Here is an 18,493-nt window from a genome sequence, read left to right on the forward strand (position 1 = left end):
CTATTGGACACCCCACACCAGTTGGATCTCCACAAGGAGAACCTGTATCCCTGAGTGCTGGAAGATATGGAAACAGCTAAGTGAGAGTATTTGGCTTCTTCTGTATCTCCTCACCACTGCTGTGCAAACCTGGATCCTAGCAATCAAATATTAAAGGGCATCTGTCAGCAGATTTGTACCTATGACACTGGCTGACCTGTTACATGTGTGTTGGTCCCATGTTCATATGTGTCCACATTGCTGAGAAAAGTGAAGGTTTACTATATGCAAATGAGTCTCTAGGATAAATGGGGGCGTTGCCATTACACCTAGAGGCTCAGCTCTCTCTGCAGCTGCTGCACCCTCTGCACTTTGATGGACAGGGCCAGGAGTGAGGATGTTTTCACTGCCTGGTCCTGTCAATGAAAGTGGAGAGGGCATGGCTGTTGTAGAGAGAACTGAGCCTCTAGGAGTAACGTCAACGCCCCCGTTGCTCCTAGAGGCTCATTTGCATATATTAAAACACAATTTTTCTCAGCAATGATGCCACATATGAACATGGAACCAACCCAGATGCTTTCAGCTGCCAGAGCGCACATGCAACAAGTCGGGAGGTTTCATAGGTACAAATCTGCTGACAGATGCTCTCTAAGCATTCCGGAAACACCTTTTAATATATCCGGCTTCTATATACTGAGTTTGTGTTCATTGATTATTGATTCAGATCTCGGACACAGTGTGCCAGCAACCAGCTATGGAAAGACGGTTAAATTGACACTTTTTCTAGTTCTGGATCAATATCCCACTTTTACTGTGCAACTGAGCATGTTATGTAACTGTAGTGACTATGGATCTAGCATTTCACGTGGCTTTTCCATACAGATAAATGTGATTATTTAATTATTTTCTATCTAGGACCATCCCACGTGGAGTGATGTTGTAAGTTTTGACACTTCCATCGAGGTGACTCCTGCCAAGATGAACCCAGTAAAGCTTATTCCAGTTCAGCAAGAAAGTTCACAGGATTGTTCATTAAGCTGCAGTTTGGAGCTACTTGACATGGATTCTGCTGTGGAAAATAAAGTGGCTTTTATTTCCCCAACTATGTCTAAGTTTAGCACACCTCCAGCTATACTGAGGAAGAAAAAACTACGAATCAGGCCTTCTCCTGGCTTCAAAGGGCACGAAATATTTGATTCTAGCAATGGTGTGCTTAAAAGTACTCCAGTCAAAGCACTTCCATTTTCTCCATCACAGGTTGGTAAAGTAAGTTATGTACTTTTACCATTTTGCGCCATTACTGACTTTTGGTATTGGTATTACTGACTTTTGGCCATTCTTAATGCATAATGAAGCAGACGTTCTCTCCGAAGACCCTCAGGTGTGCAGAGGGTCCACATTAACGAAATTTCATGAATCTTTACAATCCGAAATAGAAGCTAAAGGATTAAGTGGTATACACCATATTCCATTTGTGTATATAAATTGAACAAATAAGCAGTGGTTTATGGGACTGTTAGGCTACTTTCACACTAGCGTCTCTTGCGGATTCGTCATGGATCTGCAAAAACACTTCCGTTACAATAATACAACCGTATGCATCCGTCATGAACGGTTCCGGTGGTTGTATTATGTCTTATATAGCCATGACGGATTCGCCATGAACACCATTGGATGGATCCGTTTTCTATTGTGTCAGAGAAAACGGATCCGTCTCCATTGACTTACATTGTGTGTCAGGACGGATCTGTCTTGCTCCGCACCACATCGCGGACAGAAAAACGCTGCTTGCAGCGATGGGCGCGCAACCAACCGGAACTGAATGCATTGTGGTGCACTCCGTTTTGTTCCATTGTCAATGAATGGGGACAAAGCGGAAGCATTTTCCCCAGCTATTGAGATCATATGATGGATCTCAATAGCGCTAAGGGAAAACGCTAATGTGAAAGTAGCCTTATGCAAAGATCTAAGAGGTTGGTTCACAGATTGGAGACAGATTTTTACTGTGCGGAGTACCTTCCATTGTCATTGTCGAAGTAACTCAAAATAAGATGCCAACAATATCTGTGACTTGATTTTCTCCCTTTAACGTGTACCTACACCTAGGGGCGTAGCTATAGAGGTTGCAGAGGTAGCAGTCGCTACAGGGCCCAGAAGCCTGAGGGGCCCAAAGTCCCTTGTGCCGCATAAGAAGACACCGGTATTATAGAAAGTACATACTGGTTCAGCCGTTACACCCCTGGCTGGAGGGAAGAGTTTAGGTCAAGAATTTGGCATTGGGGAGGTGCCGTTTCAATTTTTGCCTGAGGCAGCACGAAGGCTATGTTTTTCCCTGCCCCTGGCCACAAAGCACTGAGGGAAGGGGGGCCCAAGCTGAACTCTTGCACCAGGGCCCATGAACTTTTAGCTACGCCCTTGCCTACACCTTTAGTTGAGTTCTAAGAATAAAATGCCACGTGTGTGTACAAAAGTGATAACACTATGGGGAGAATTTATCGTAGACAAGGGTTTTCCGCCAGTCAATGATATCTCCGTCCTCTGCCAGAGGCTGCACCTAATTTATTATTTATTCGTCATAAAATAGGTACAGCTTTAGCCGTCTGTGCTGCTAAACTGAAATCTAGATGGCATAGATTTCAGTCTTCTTTTACGCTAGAAAACTGGGATAATAGAATATAAATATGCCGGACCCCTCCCTGCCCTTGCCATGCCCCCTTTTTGGGAAAGTGACTAAGTCGGTGGAGAAATGGCACAAAAACTTTTGCGCAAGTAGCATTCAAGTTGTAAACACAGTGTATGCCACTTTTGTACACCAGAAAATTGGTGTTGGGGGGGAATAATAAATTCCCCACTATATCTGATTATGGATTATATGACTTTTATCTGCTATTTTCAGAAGTTTTCTCCTTTGCATGCTGCATGTCTAATTCTTGGTTGTCTCTGAGCTGGTGGGTGGAGACAAGCTTCTCCCCATAGGCTCCACATGGAGACATCACATTCTGTTTCCTGACTCTCAATCATTCAGTAGCACTAAGAAGCAGCATGTGGGCTCATGCAGACAAATGTGTGCTGGTCGTGCCCCCCGTACTGTGGTTCCTGCCCATTTTGAATGGGTAAGCAATCTGGAAGGCCATGGAAGCATTACGGAGCAATTCTGTGGCATCTCGGTCCGTGCCTCCGCACCGCAAAGAAACATGCTCTATTTTTTTGCGGTGCAGATGGATTGCGGACCCATTCAAGTTGAATGGATCTGCATCTGTCAGCACAGGCCACAGGTAAGATGCCCATGCAATTTGCTGTCCCCAGTGCACGGCAAGGGCACCACTCATGAGCCCTAGATGATATCATAGAGAAGAACTGAACAGTAGTGATGTGAATAATTCACTTTGGATTACTATTCTCTACACTTCCTCCCTCCTCCTACACCATCCATAGATTTTTATGGGATGTTGTTATCTGGTCTTTCAGTGACTGGCAACCCGTTTTGTTAAGCAAGACTAATCTATCACAAATTCTAGAGAGAAAATTAGTTTAGAAAGCGGGTAACAACATTTTTCTCTCAAGATATTTTAAAAAGTTTTTTGTATTTGCCTGTACTATTGATTTATGGAAACTTTGTGAAAGTAGAGTGACCACTTAAGGTTTTTTATTTTTATTTATCCATGGTTTACCTACCTATGGGTCACTGACTGATACATATGCTACCACTTTCTTATCTGGCACAGCTAAATATGATATAAACACTCTAAATAAATGCGAGAGGACCAGTAAATTGGCATGCCTACAGCTACAAAATGGATTTGGTACTTATATACTTACTGGTAACTGTTTGGTTTGACCACATTTGGTTCCACCGTTGTAATGCCACTAATGTCAGAGGAAACATTCTGGTAGAAGAAGGAAAATCCAGCCTATATACATTATCAAGAATATACAGTGCCTTTGTCTTTATTTCATATTATCTAATTTTAGGAAATTAACTGTTATATTTTTCTCTAGTTTCTCAACATTTCTTCTGGAAATGTTCAAGAGCATTTCAGTTTTGAAAATCCTGCCTACACTTCCACTCCAATATGTGGGCAGAAGATTCTTACAACTCCCCTGAGGAAACAGACAACCCCTAAAAAGGAAAAAGAGAATATTGGGCAAGTAGATGGACATTTTATGTATCATCAGAAAGTATTAATTGCCTGAATGCCTCCATACCAGACATACCCCTCTAGGCCACAAGTTGAAGCCTGATTTGTACTTGATGGTTTGACCGCCAAGCAGTGCTGACATAAGGCACTTAGCCGACAACATATGATGAAATGCTACAACTGTCAACTCGGTGATTGGCAGTTGAAGTATTTTTTTCATCAATGCCAGCTGGCTCATACCAGTGCTGCTCAGTGGTCAAGTTGTCAATGACAAATCCAGCTTCAACTGTAGCTTAAAGGGTTTGTCCGAGTTATATAAAAAAACTTAGGTAACCCCTGTAAACTGACTAAAATAACAAATGAATGTATACTCGCTCGTTTTCACCTCTACTACTTCCTGTGATTCCCTCCGATCCTCACTCTTGTTTTTCTGGCTGCAGCGGTGTTGTTCTGTGCACACAGGTCACTGCTGCAGCCGATCACTGGTCTCAGCAAGAGATGTCCTGTGCACAGCTGAGACCAGCGATTGGCTGCAGCGGTGACCTGTACATGAAATGTGACTGCTGTAGCTAAGAAGATGACATCAGCAGTGAGAGGACTGGAGCACAGCAGTCGAAGAAACAGGGAGGAGAACAGGTGAGTACCCATTCGTTATTTTAGGTCATTTACAAGGGTTGCCCGAGTCTTTATAGAACTCTCTCTAGATAACTGCTGTGGAGAACTACTGACCAATTTAGTTATTTAAATTATTGGCTGGCCATATGGACACCTTTTTGGAGGCATTTTTATTTTTTTTTTATCATTGCATTCTACTTCTTTTGGACTAAAAATAATTTTCCTAGTTGACAGTGAATCAGTCAGACCTGCCCTGACGGCTCGATCTGTAGCCCTTATCTGTACTTTCCTAACAGCTAATAAACACTCATTATATCTTAATTCTTATTTTATAACAGTTTAGCTTAAATGACTGTTTATGAGCTGTCGGGAGATCAGAGACTAGGGCTATAGGACTAGTACATCCAGCTGTCAGAGCAGTTCTCTGGCGCATTCAGTGAGAATCAGAAAGCAACAGTCTGCATATGCACCGAGAGCTGCAGAGGAAAAAACTGTTGAAAATGTTTAATAAAGGCCAATTTAAAAAAAATTTAGCCTAAAATGAGTAGAATGCAATTATTAAAATAATTGGCCAAAAGTAGCCTTTTAGTGGGTGTTGTGCAATGCTTCTATTTTCCTATAGCAGTCATTTAATAATTCTTGTGAATCAAATAATGTCAAATCACATGTAAAAGTTGTTTTCCCCTCCAATATGTGTTTGTACCATCTATTAACATTGAATATATTTTGTTTTCTACAGCTTTCGCACTCCCACAATAAGGAGGTCATTGCTAGGAACACCTAGAACACCAACCCCATTTAAAAATGCTCTTGCTGCCCAGGAGAAAAAGTATGGACCATTGAAAGTTGTGGTATGTATCAAGATCTTGTTTTATGTGTCGGAATATATAGTTATTAACAGATTGACTGACTGTTTTCATTTCTGCACATTTTGGCTTTTTTTTTGGGTGGGAGGAGTGGTCTGTCTTTCTTGTCAAAATAATTTGTTAGGCAATACCTCATTTGGGCTTTGGCTACGGAGTCTCTCTTTCTTTCTCTCTCTCTCTCTCTCTCTCTCTATCTCTTTCTTTCTCTCTCTCTCTCTCTCTCTCTCTCTCTCTCTTTCTTTCTCTCGCTCTCTCGCTCTCTCCATTGCATAGATGGCCCATTATGCAAAGGGAACCATGTAATGCTGGATTTCTCCTGTACTGTAGGGGAATTGAACACTTGCTGGTAGATTTCCCTGATGATTACAGTTGATTGCTGGGGGGAAACTTATGTTTTTGTTAGGAGTCTCCCAATATTGACTACGACCTCTTTATAGTGTCAAGTGTACAGGCGTCCAGCTAAGGGCTTTGACTCACTTGCCACATTTGTAAAGACAGTAATGTTTTTAAGAACAGAGGTCGCTTGCTTCATATATCTATCTGTATCTATCTGTACCCTGATAATATTCTATACAAAGTAAGCTGGAGTTTCCATCATTTCAGTCACAGCCTCTTGCTTATCTTGAAGAAGATATACGTGAGGTGCTAAAGCAAGAAACTGGGAAGGATATATTCCTTAAAGAGGAAGAGGATGAACCTATTTACAAGACAGAAAAACAGGTAAAGTTGACATTTTCTATTAAATGAGGCATCTTTAGCATCTGCAAAAACATTGCTAAAACCCTGCACTTTTAATTTATAGCGTGTTTCTGCTGTTAAAAAGGTCCGAAAGTCGTTGATTCTCGATGCTTGGGACAAAGAAGAGTTGGGTGCTCAGCTGTTAGCTGATGACACTTCTGACTTGCAGGTTTGTATTGAGCGTTCTGGGAACTCTATTCTGGTTGAAATCAACTGATTGCTAAAACGTACATTACATCTTTCCATACTTTATGGGTCAGCTCCGTCCACCCGGTGCTCAGACCTGAATCGGACTCCAGTCAGAATACGTTCTTTAAATGTGAACGTTTTTCCCTTTGTTGCCTTCATTACTCTACTTTACTTTTTTATATGATATGGTTATTTGGCTTGAAAGGTACATATAGTTAGAAACAGATGAAACATGGATATAATACCTTTCTTAAAGGGATCTGCTTAATACAGAAATGAAACCGGCCTTTGACCGGGGAAGGGGATGATTGACTCAATAAGTGCAGTGCTCTTCTGTGGATATCTTTACCTAGTCCTATCAAAAGAACAATACAGCTCTTCTCCTGTTCTCCCCATTCTACACCTACTGTTATACTAGCCTATAGCACCTTGCCCTCACAGAAGCAGTAAACTGGATTACCTATCTATATGGGAGTTTCAGCTTTGTGCTGACTGCTACAGAAGGATAATAGTTTGTATTAGAATTTTCAATGGGATAGTAGTGAAATAAAAATAAATAAAAAAAACAGCCAAAAATTCTAAAAACAAATTCTATGAATATTGATTTAAAAAAAAAAAAAACTTTCTGACAGAAGCGTTCCTTTAAATGAGTGTTGATGGCTTGCCATGTGATGGATAGCACCATGGTGACTGTTCAGCTTGAGGGAGGATACACTGTGCAGAGATGAAGGTGGCACAGTGCACAGACTTGGCACGCCCTGCTTTAATTTATATTTAATGGAATCTTATTAACCATGTTGTAGAATTATTAATAGTTGTAATCAGCTCACATCAAAGTTTGTGTAAGGAAAAAGGTAAATCCCTATTCCCTTAGCCGCAGTCAGAGACAGATCCAGGTGCTATCATCTTGATTGATATTCTGAGCAACTCCTCCCCACCCTGCTCAGTCTGAGTCTTTTATTTACTAACAAAAGGTGTAAAAGGGGCTGGCCCAAGACAAGGATATGACATACAGGAAGTGATGTCATGTCAAAGAACAGGGAGGGGCAATCAATGTGGCTGGAAGGATGACCACTGGTCCCGATTCAGCCAAAGTACCCTCTGCTAGAACGCTCTTTGGCTGACACAGGGAGACAGATGACAATCTATAAAAACACACACACATCCTAAGATAAAATTTCCACAACAACCCCTTATATGAAAGGCCACAAACCCCAAAAAATGCATCTAGATATACATGTTAAATTAATGGCCACTGATACCAGAGTTAAATTCGACCCCCGGCCCCTCCCCTTCTAACAGGGCATGTGAAAAACGGTTGCAAGATGACCTGCTCCCTTTAAAGGGAACCGGTCACACTGAACATGGGGTTATAGAGCAGGAGGAGCTGAGCTGATTGATTATATAGATTTATGGGAAAATATTCAGTATAAGCTGTATTTCATTCATTGAAATCTCTGCTCATTCTGGGCCTTGAAGTCCAGGAGCCGGTCCTATCGGTGATTGACAGACTTCCATCTGACTGTGTATATAGAGAGAGCTGTCAATCACTGATAGGACCGCCTCCTGGACTTCAAAGCCCAGAATGAGCAGGAAATTAAATATATAAATTACAAGTTTTACTGAATCTTTTCTCATAAAACTATATATCAATCTGCTCAGCTCCTCCAGCTCCATACCATGGTGCCAGTAGGACCACATAGCACATAGCACTTTCAGTATTACAAAAAGAGGAGATAGACCGTGCAGGTTATTGCCATAGTGAGTATTCATTCAAAGTAGATGCTGCTAATGTGTTCAGAGCATCAGGCATACATTACATATCGTATGATTTAATTTGATTTTCCAGTTTGTCCCTGAAAATGTTGGCTGTGATTTTTGACTGAATTGTCTAGAAAAATACATAAATCCTTAAAGGGAACCTGTCACCAGGATTTTGGGTATAGAGCTGAGGACATGGGTTGCTAGATGGCCACTAGCACATCCGCAATACCCAGTCCCCATAGCTCTGTGTGCTTTTATTGTGTATAAAAAACGATTTGATCCATATGCAAATTAACCCGAGATGAGTCAGAGCTTGAAAATATGTCTCTTCTCTGGTCACACAAGTAAGATATGACTCTTTTATGTTAATTTGCATATGTATCAAATCTTTTTTTTTTACGCAATAAAAGCACACAGAGCTATGGGGACTGGGTATTGCGGATGTGCTAGTGGCCATCTAGCAACCCATGTCCTCAGCTCTCTACACAAAATTCAGGTGACAGGTTCCCTTTAAAGCAGTATTCTCATTTGGAACTTTATGGCATATAAGTTCCATAAAGGTCCTATAGGAGTGGGTACCCTACACCTATATCAAGAATGGTGCCCCAGAGCGAATGGAGAGCAAGCCAGGTATGCACAGCCATCTCTCCATTCACTGCTATGGGACCTCTGAAAATAGCAGAGTGTGCTCTCACTCTCCATTCACTTTGGGGCCTTGTTTTTTAGATAGAAGTGGGTCCCAGAGATGGGACTAACACCTAACGAACAATAATGGCATATCCTATCAATGGGAGCACCCCTTTAAGGGTCCGCAAAACACTGGGCCGGCACCCCAATAGAAATGCCTATTCTTGTCCACAGCTGTGGACAAGAATAGGACATGTTTTATTTTTTTCCAGAGCCGCGGACCGGAAATGCGGATGCGGACAGCACACTTTTCCGGCCCCCATTGAAAATGAATGGGTCTGGATCCGTTCCGCAACTTTGTGGAACGGATCCGGACCCATTCATGCGGACGTGTGAATGGACCCCAACAGTATTGCTGGACAGTGTAAACGGAACTTTGTAATCCATATAGAAGGTGGCAAGCTATAATTAAATTGACGTTATTTCATTACTATTTTTTATCTTTCAAGAATGAAAATAGATTTACAACTGAAAATACTCTTTCTTCATCTTCAATAACAACACAAATGGCTCAAAGGGATGACTGGAAATGCAAGTATAGTCCTGAAACTCCTAGACATAATGTACTTTCAAGAAAGAAGCCAAACACTGACTTAAAAAAGATCAAATTGGAAAGATTTGACCAGGTATTATAAATTCTAATGAATCTTATGAGATACTTATGAATCTTGAATGTTATGAGATGTTGCATAAATCACTTATCCAGTGTCCCGATATTGATGACCAATCCTTAGGATAGGTTATCAGTATTAGGTCAGTAGGGGTCCAACACCCGGCACCCCCACTGATAACGCAGTGGATAGAGCCAGAAGCGGACGGCTCCATTTACCATGTATTGGTTGTGCTTGCGGCAGTTCAGCTCTCGTTCACGGATGCTGAGAACAGCTAATCAAAGGTAGTGTGAGACCCTCCCTTAAGGGCTCATGCACACGACTGTTGTTTTGCGGTCCGTTTTTCATGGATCCGTTGTTCCGTATATGAGGGGGGTTTTTTTCTCCTCGATTTCAGTCCTCCTCCGTTCCGTTATTCCACAAAACATCCCTGTATGGTTTCTGTATGAGATCCGTTTTTTTGCGGATCGGAAACGGAAACAGTAACTGATTAATCACCAGACACATGAGCAATATGGGCTGGGCATAGCATTTTTACAGTATGGATCTGAAAAATACGGATGACATACGGATGTGTTTCGTGTGTGTTCCGTATTTTTTGCGGACCCATTGACTTGAACTGTGCCTCGGATTGTGATTTGCGGACAATAATACGACATGCACTACTTTTTTGCGGAATGGAAATACGGAAACGGAATGCACACAGAGTAGCTTCCATTGTTTTTGCGGACCCATTGAAGTGAATGGTTCCGCATACGGGCCGCAAAAAAAACCCGAACAGAAGCGGAAAGAAAATACGTTTGTGTGCATGAGCCCTAAGACTCATTCACATGTCAGTGATTTCCATCAGTGATTGTGGCCAAAACCAGGATTGGAGCCTCCACAGACATAAGGTATAAGGGAAAGATCTGCACCAGTTCTGTGTTTAGAGCCGCACCTGGTTTTGGCTCAAAATCACTGACCAAACACTGATGTGTGAATGAGGCATTATCTGATATTGATTACCTATCCTAAGTTTAGGTCATCAGTATCTATAGCCTGGACAACCCCTTTCACACCAATTTAGCTTGCATTTCACATATGTTGTTTGTGTAGATTTAGTTTGCACTTGTTTACTACTTTAAAATGCCTCATCATTTAATGGTATTGTTTGCGCACATCACCTTTCCATTACCTCTCCCCATAACTCCCATAGGGGTGAACTGGGAGGCGCACTGGCACCTGAATATTAAGAACACTGACAATTTTCCCCACTTTGGGGGGGGGGGGGATGCGTCCTATAGGGTGAAAAATATGGCAGGTTGTCCAGTGTAATTAAAACTCTTGGACAAGGCCTAAATTGGCTTAAAATACAAAATATGTTATACTAACCACTTTACTCAGCGCCTTTCTCCTGCCGCAAACAGTGGCGGTGACATGCAGAAATATGGCACTTGACCACTTCAGCCAGTCACTGTCCTCAGAGAGAATGGCACTTGAGGGGGTGAGTATAACGTGTTTTATTTTAAGTCATTTTGGGTTTGGTCTGATTTTTTTATTAATATTTTTTAGATAACCCAATTAACTGTGAGCTTCCTGGTGATCTTGGTTATGCGTGTGCTAATCTCTTATTTACATGCAGCTTACCTCTAGAGGCTGCTCTATGAATAAGTATCTTGTAATGCCACAATGACCCCCTCCTCCACCCTCCCCTCCCCAACTTCAGCTGCAGCCACTGGGGACAGTTTTCTTTTAGGAAGCAGATGCGCTGTATTATTTTAGCCAGCTTTCCAAAATCCCAGGGAATCCTTTTTTATCACTTCCACTGACCCTCTAGTCTCTGGACACTGGAAATGAACCAAACAGCTAGAGGTACATTTTAGGTGTCTTTCTATGTCATTATACTTAAAGGGGTTATACCAGAAAAAAGAAAATCTGAAATCATATAGTACATGACAATCTCTTTCTAAGATACTTAGAAACAGCCGTGTACCTTACATGGATGCAGAGATCTCCCCATTGTTCAATTGTTCTGCAAAATTTATTTCAAGCTGGCAGCTTAGGGGGCGTGCACTTTGTCAGGGGTGTGTCCTTTCTACTGCAGCTGGGGGCAGATGAAGGATGGAATTGAGCATGTGTGTCACCCTCACTGAGCATGTGCTTCCGTCTCAGTGAGCAGGGCAGAGGAATTAGAAAAAGAACAAATAGGTGGCGCTATACAAATAGATTTCAATGAATAACTCGGTGTCTATAATAAATTTGGAATTACATGCAATTACGAACGTATTCAGATCCAGGTGCTGGTTTGAAAAATTTAGAATGTTTTTAATGGGACAACCCCTTTAATGTGATCACTCCTGTCCTCTGGGACCAAGAGGCCTCAACATGCTCGGTTTTATTATTACAGTATTTTTCGTAGTCCATGTGTTAGGCCTCACGCACACAGCCGTGTCTGATCTTTGGCCTGCAACATATGGATCCTTGCAAAATCCATGTGCATTCCATTTTTTTCTCACTCCGATCGATAGGACGTTTTTCATCTGCAAAAACGGACAAGAATAGAACCTTTGGTGAGGTTCTCTGATCTGGCACACGGATCTGTGAAAAAAAAAAACTGATGTGTGAATAGCGTCATTGACTTGTATGAGTCATTGTGCTATCAGATTTTAAAAATGGATATGATACATACGATTATGTGCATGAGGCCATATACAGAACCTTGAAAAAGTATTTATACTACTTAAACTTTTCCACATTTTTTTTTTACCTAACACCCACAAACTAAAATGTATTTTTTTGGGATTTTATGTGATAGACCAACACAAAGTAGCAAGTATGTGTGAAGTGAAAAGAAAACGATACATGGCTTTCATAATTTTTGATAAATAAAAATCTGACAAGTTTGGTGTGCATTGGTATTCAGCCCCCTGTAATCTGATACTCCTAAATAAAATCCAGTGTGACCAATTGCCTTCAGAAGTCACCTAGAGTCTACCTGTGTGTAATTTATTCACAAAATAACTACAGCTGTTCTGTGAAGGCTTCAGAGGTTTGTTAGAGAACATCAATTATCAAACAGCATCATCAAAACCAAAGGAACACATCAGACAGGTCAGGGATAAAGTGATGGAGAAGTGTAAATCAAGGTTAGGTTTAAAAAAACTACTAGGCCTCTTTCACACTAGTGTGACGGATTGGGTCTGGATGCGTTTAGGGTGCGTTCAGTGAAACTCACACCATTTTGCAAGCAAGTTCAGTTTGTTTTGTCTGCGATTGTGGATGCAATGCGTTTTTCACTGATGGTTGCTAAGAGATGTTGTTTGTAAACCTTCAGTTTTTTATCACGCACGTTACAAATGCATCAAAACGCATTGCACCCACGTGAAAAAAAACTGTACAACTGAGTGCAATCGCAGACAAAACGAACTGAACTTGCTTGCAAAATGGTGTGAGTTTCACTGAACGCACCCTAAATGCATCCAGACCCAATCCGCCACACTAGTGTGAAAGAGGCCTAGTAGTTATTTTTAAACCTAACCATGATTTACACTTCTCCATTACTTTATCCCTGACCTGTCTGATGTGTTACTTTGGTTTTCATGATGCTGTTTGATAATTGATCTTCTCAAACAAACCTCTGAAGCCTTCACAGAACAGCTGTAGTTATTTTGTGAATAAATTACACACAGGTGGACTCTAGGTGACTTCTGAAGGCAATTGGTCACACTGGATTTTATTTAGGGGTATCAGATTACAGGGGGCTGAATACCAATGCACACCAAACTTTTGATGTTTGAAGAAAATAACTAAAATCACTATGTATCTGTTTTCAGTCCTTTTATGAATGGGAAGCAGTTGTATTTGGGAAGACAGAAGACCAGCTGATCATGACAGAACAAGCAAGGCGTTATCTCGATACCTACAAGCCACCCACCAGCTCTACATCCAGACCTTTAGTTTTATGAATGTAGGATAGTAACTGGGATATTAACTGGTGAATCCAGTTTCCTTCTATACATGCACTAAAATAGGACTTTTCCAAACTGTTAATATGACAGTACTTTGTTTTGCAGGCCCGTATTATGCATGAAGGCTACAATGTTGCAGCATTTTATATTAAAGCTAGATGTAAGCCTACCACAAACCTGAAAATATATGTAAAACAGATAAACCTGGTCAACAGGTCTACATCAACCAGTAAGCAAAAGAAGTCAACTTTCCAGATCTTTACTTATAAAAATTTGACTGGATAAACTACACTCTACTAACTGCGTTAAAAACCAAAAACTAACAACCTTGGGATCTGATCCTTTCTGTTCTTGTTGGTTGAGTGGTATTGTTGACTATGTTTTAGTTTTTATTGTGTTAGCAGATTTGTACTTATGAAACTGGATAACATGTTCCATGTGTGCTTGACAGCTGAAGGCACCTGTTGGTCCCATGTTCATATGTGCTTGCATTGCTGAGAAAAATTTTGTTTTAATATATGCAAACGAGTCTCTAGGAGCAACAGGGGTGTTACTATTACTCTTAGAGTCTCAGCTCTCTCTGCAAATGCTGCCCCCTCTCAACTTTGATTGACAGGGACAGGCAGTTTAAACATGATCATGCCTGGCACTGACTTCTCCTTTAAGTCTCACACAGACTTTAAGAGAAGTGGGGGGGGGGGGGGGTGCAGCAGTTGCAGAGAGAGCTGAGACTTTAAGGCCTCTTTTAGACGGGCGTTGCGGGAAAAAGGTGCGTTGCGGGAACATGCACGATTTTTCAGCGCGAGTGCAAAACATTATAATGCGTTTTGCACGCGCGTGAGAAAAATCAGCATGTTTGGTACCCAAACCCGAACTTCTTCACAGAAGTTCGGGCTTGGGGTCGGTGTTCTGTAGATTGTATTATTTTCCCTTATAACATGGTTATAAGGGAAAATAATAGCATTCTGAATGCATAGTAAAATAGCACTGGAGGGGGTTAAATATATATATTTTTTATTTTTACTCACCTCAATCCACTTGATCGCACAGCCGGCATCTCTTCTGGCTTCTTTCTTTGATTTGTGCAGGAACAGGACCTGTGGTGACGTCACTCCGGTCATCACATGGTCCATCACATGATCCATCACCATGGTAAAAGATCATGTGATGGATCATGTGATGACCGGAGTGACGTCACCACAGGTCCTGTTCCTGCACAAAGCAAAGAAAGAAAACAGAAGAGATGCCGGCTGCACGATCAAGTGGAATAAGGTGAGTTAAATTATTATTATTATTATTTTTTACCCCTCCAGCCCTATTTTACTATACATTCTGTATTCAGAATGCTATTATTTTCCCTTATAACCATGTTATAAGGGAAAATAATAATGATCGGGTCTCCATCCCGATCATCACCTAGTAACCATGCGTGAAAATCGCACCACATCCGCACTTGCTTGCGGATGCTTGCGATTTTCATGCAACCCCATTCATTTCTATGGGGCCTGCGTTACGTGAAAAACGCACAAAATAGAGCATGCTGCGATTTTCATGCAACGCACAAGTGATGCGTGAAAATCACCGCTCGTGTGCACAGCCCCATAGAAATAAATGGGTCGGGATTCAGTGCAGGTGCAATGCGTTCAACTCGCGCATCGCATCCGCGCGGAATACTCGCCCGTGTGAAAGGGGCCTAAGAGTAATGGCAATGCTCTCATTGCTCCTAGAGGCTCATTTTCATATATTAAGACATTATTTCTCAGCAATGCGGACACATATGAACATGGGACCAACACAGATGCCTTCAGCTGCCAAGTGCACATGTAACAGGTCAGCCAGCTTCATAGGTACAAATCTGCTGACAGATGCCCTTTAAAGAGATGTTTCCACCATTGTCTGTTCTAACACTTGTCAGAAAGCCACATTACTTTTTGTCCATGAGCTAGGAACCCTGCCCTAAAAAAAAAAAAGGTCCTACTGCTTGTTTTCAGTGAAGACATCAGTGGGAGTTGCAGAAGTGTAAGAGTGGTTGCACATCTGTGACATCTTTCTCCAAGACCAAGTCCAAGACTGCTAAATAGTTTGGTGCCTTCTACTGAAGTTACCTCATGATATAAGTGAGCTGTAGCTAAGCTTTCGTTCACCAGATCAAAAGTTTATTTTCACTGTACTCGCCATATCGCTAAATACATCGGCCCAATCAGAGTGGCTTGTTGGTGTGCCCTCCCTGGAAACCAGCACAGGGGGCACCCATGAATGACGTGTTAGAAGACACTGTGGTGGGAATACTCTTTACTTTTGCATAATTCTTTTTTTGTCTTGTGAGCAGAACTTCTTTTTATGCTGGCAGTAGACTGTAGTACTATGTAGAGGTGAACTATTTGTAGATAAATCTGTAAGCTTTATTGTATAAATGCAAAATACATTACAGACTAAATGTGGAGTGCAGGGAGAACTAATGCCAGCTCGTTTATGGCTTATACATTTTCTAACCTTCTCTTTTAGTTGTTTTCTATGCTTTAAGAACTTTGTGTTCTGCAGTTTTTATATGCACATTTTTATATTAGGCATGTGCAGTGTTCGCATTTATACTTAACAGCTTCCCAGATGTCGGTTTATACTGTAGATGCTTGAGTGAACAGGAAGTTGCACTAGTAGGATTTGGAATGCTGCATAATAACACATGAATGAGCTACAGTGTTATCTATTTATATACTAAGGTACTTCATGCAGGTCTAGGCAAAATGCAGAATTTTTCTAATTAGAATATATCAGTATTTTTATTCTCAAGGAGAGGATAATACTACGTTTGAATGTAATGTACAGAGCATAGGAACTAAGGAAATGTTGTTCCTGGGATCTTTTAATTTATTTGACGCTTACAAGTAGAGATGTTTGTTATTACTGTGTATGTAGGTTTATAGAAGCCTATTTGGTTTCCTGGTTAGCATTTGGGAATCTCCTTTGTGACATTTATCCTTACTTATTCTTGGTAAAGGAACACTAAACCTAAAATTCAAGTTGGCTTATGTAAAATGTAAGTATATTGCACATTCTCCAATACACATGCATGGCAGCTGTCCATACAGTCAGTTAAAATTGTAATGTAGAAAGAACAGTTTTTTGGGGTTTTCAATTATTTATTTTTTAGTTCGACCAAATAGCTCAGCATGCAAAAAGTAAAAAAAAAACTAAATAAGAACATTGTTTAGCTTAGGTTCACATCTTCAGCAGAGGTTCCCTTAGGAGCCTCCTTTGCAGACCAAAAAAGCAGGACCAAATATTGCTGCATGCAACGCTATTTTGTCCGGCGAGATGACACACTGTAAGAGAAACCCAGTGGACCCCCATTATAGTCCATGGGGTCCATCAGGCTTCATTGGTTTTTTGACATAATCCATTTTCTTTTTTTATGAAATCAGAAAAGTGGAAAACGCACCAAAGATGTGAAGTTAACCTTAGTTTAACATTTGCTTAAGGCAGGCAAGCTCAACCTGCGGCCCTCCAGGTGTTGCAAAACTACAACTCCCAGCATGCCCGAACAGCCTAGAGCTATCAACCTACAACAGGGCATTGTGGGAGTTGTAGTTTTACAACAGCTGGAGGGCCGCAGGTTGAGCATGCCTGGCTTAAGGCATACTCACCTGACGTAGTGTTCTCTAGAAACGTGTAGTCTGACTGAAGGATTTGCAGCCATGTTCTTTTTACCATGAGGCAGAACTATCTAGATATACCTGTCTCTTATCTACTGAATTGACCAAAATTTGCTTAAAGGCGTTGTCCCATCTTGCCATTTCCACACGACAGGATACTAAGAGCCAGGCTTACGGAAACAGACGAGTGGGCCAGCACTCCGCTGTTACCGTAACTTCTGGTGTAGTGAATGGGGGGAGTTACGGAGCAGTGTAGCGCGTTCTGCCGTGCTGTTTGTGTAGCTCCCATTTACTACAATGGGCGTTATGAAAACAGCGGAGTGCTCGTCCACTCGTCTGGTTCTGTAAACCTGGCCCTTAGTCCCTTCTCTCTGTGGAAGCAGCGAGATGGGACAGCCTCTTTAATAATGCTTTTCCTTGACACCAGTGTGCTCATACTTTGACCACACTGCTAGAACGAAACTTTGTGAATAAGACATCTAGCCCTAAAGAGAAGCCCCACCTGATACCCTTGTCTTGGCCATTGGGTAATTGCTGTCATATATTTAACTGTCTTTAGACTATCCTAAAAGTTTAATATGTTTTATAGCTCTTATTACATAAGCCTTCTTGAATTACAGGTTTGCGCCCCTTGACGTGTATAATAAGCCAAAATGCTCACATGTACTGCTGGAATTTTCCCGTTTAAAACCAGCTGTGCATTTTACAAGGTTTTTCACATCAAAATCTGTGTAGCCTGCGCTATCGCTGAGACCGAGCATACGTCTGACCATTGTGACATGTTGCACTATTAATCATGTACATGAAAGCAGGTAGACTTTACCATCACTAATATAACTGTACCCACGGGGGCTACATTTCTGAATATATAGGAGTCAATACATATGTTCTTGCTCAGTTGTTTCAGATTGCACTCCAGTCAGTTCTAGATAGCATTATGGCCACAGAGTTGTTGAAAGAGGTATTCCCATCTCAGACGTCGATGACCTATCTCTAGGATATGCCACCAATGTCATATGGGTGCTAGTCTCATCTCTGAAACCTGCACCTACCTCTCCAACAGGGCATCCAAAGTGAAGGGGGCAGCATGCTCTCCATTCACTGCTTTGGGAGTTACAAAAATAGTTGAACAAGCAGTCCTATAGTGGTGAATGGAGAACCCGCTGCTCATGCACAGCTACCTCACCATCCTCCGCTATGGATGCCAGAAATAGTGGAGCTAGAACTTGGCTATTTTCGGAGCTCCCATAGTGGTGAAACGGAGGGTGGCCACGCCTGCAGGGGCTACTCTCCCCTCACTTCAGG

General features: G+C 41.6%; 1 protein-coding gene across 9 annotated transcripts in view; it reads left to right on the top strand.

Annotated features, from left to right (window-relative positions):
- Positions 1–14,024, top strand: part of MYBL1 (MYB proto-oncogene like 1) — a 37,040-nt gene extending 23,016 nt beyond the window's left edge. For 6 of the 9 annotated variants that reach the window (XM_044294283.1, XM_044294284.1, XM_044294285.1 and 3 more), the window contains 7 exons: positions 895–1,245; positions 3,979–4,124; positions 5,473–5,584; positions 6,203–6,319; positions 6,402–6,506; positions 9,427–9,603; positions 13,401–14,024. In XM_044294283.1, coding sequence (XP_044150218.1) covers positions 895–1,245; positions 3,979–4,124; positions 5,473–5,584; positions 6,203–6,319; positions 6,402–6,506; positions 9,427–9,603; positions 13,401–13,532 — 1,140 coding nt within the window. In that variant the 3' untranslated portion in view covers positions 13,533–14,024. The remainder of the gene's footprint in view (positions 1–894; positions 1,246–3,978; positions 4,125–5,472; positions 5,585–6,202; positions 6,320–6,401; positions 6,507–9,426; positions 9,604–13,400) is intronic. The other 3 variants (XM_044294287.1, XM_044294289.1, XM_044294290.1) reach the window with 2 other exon arrangements.
- Positions 14,025–18,493: the final 4,469 nt, after the last annotated feature.

Source organism: Bufo gargarizans, chromosome 5 (assembly GCF_014858855.1).
Source record: "Bufo gargarizans isolate SCDJY-AF-19 chromosome 5, ASM1485885v1, whole genome shotgun sequence".
NCBI lineage: Eukaryota > Metazoa > Chordata > Amphibia > Anura > Bufonidae > Bufo > Bufo gargarizans.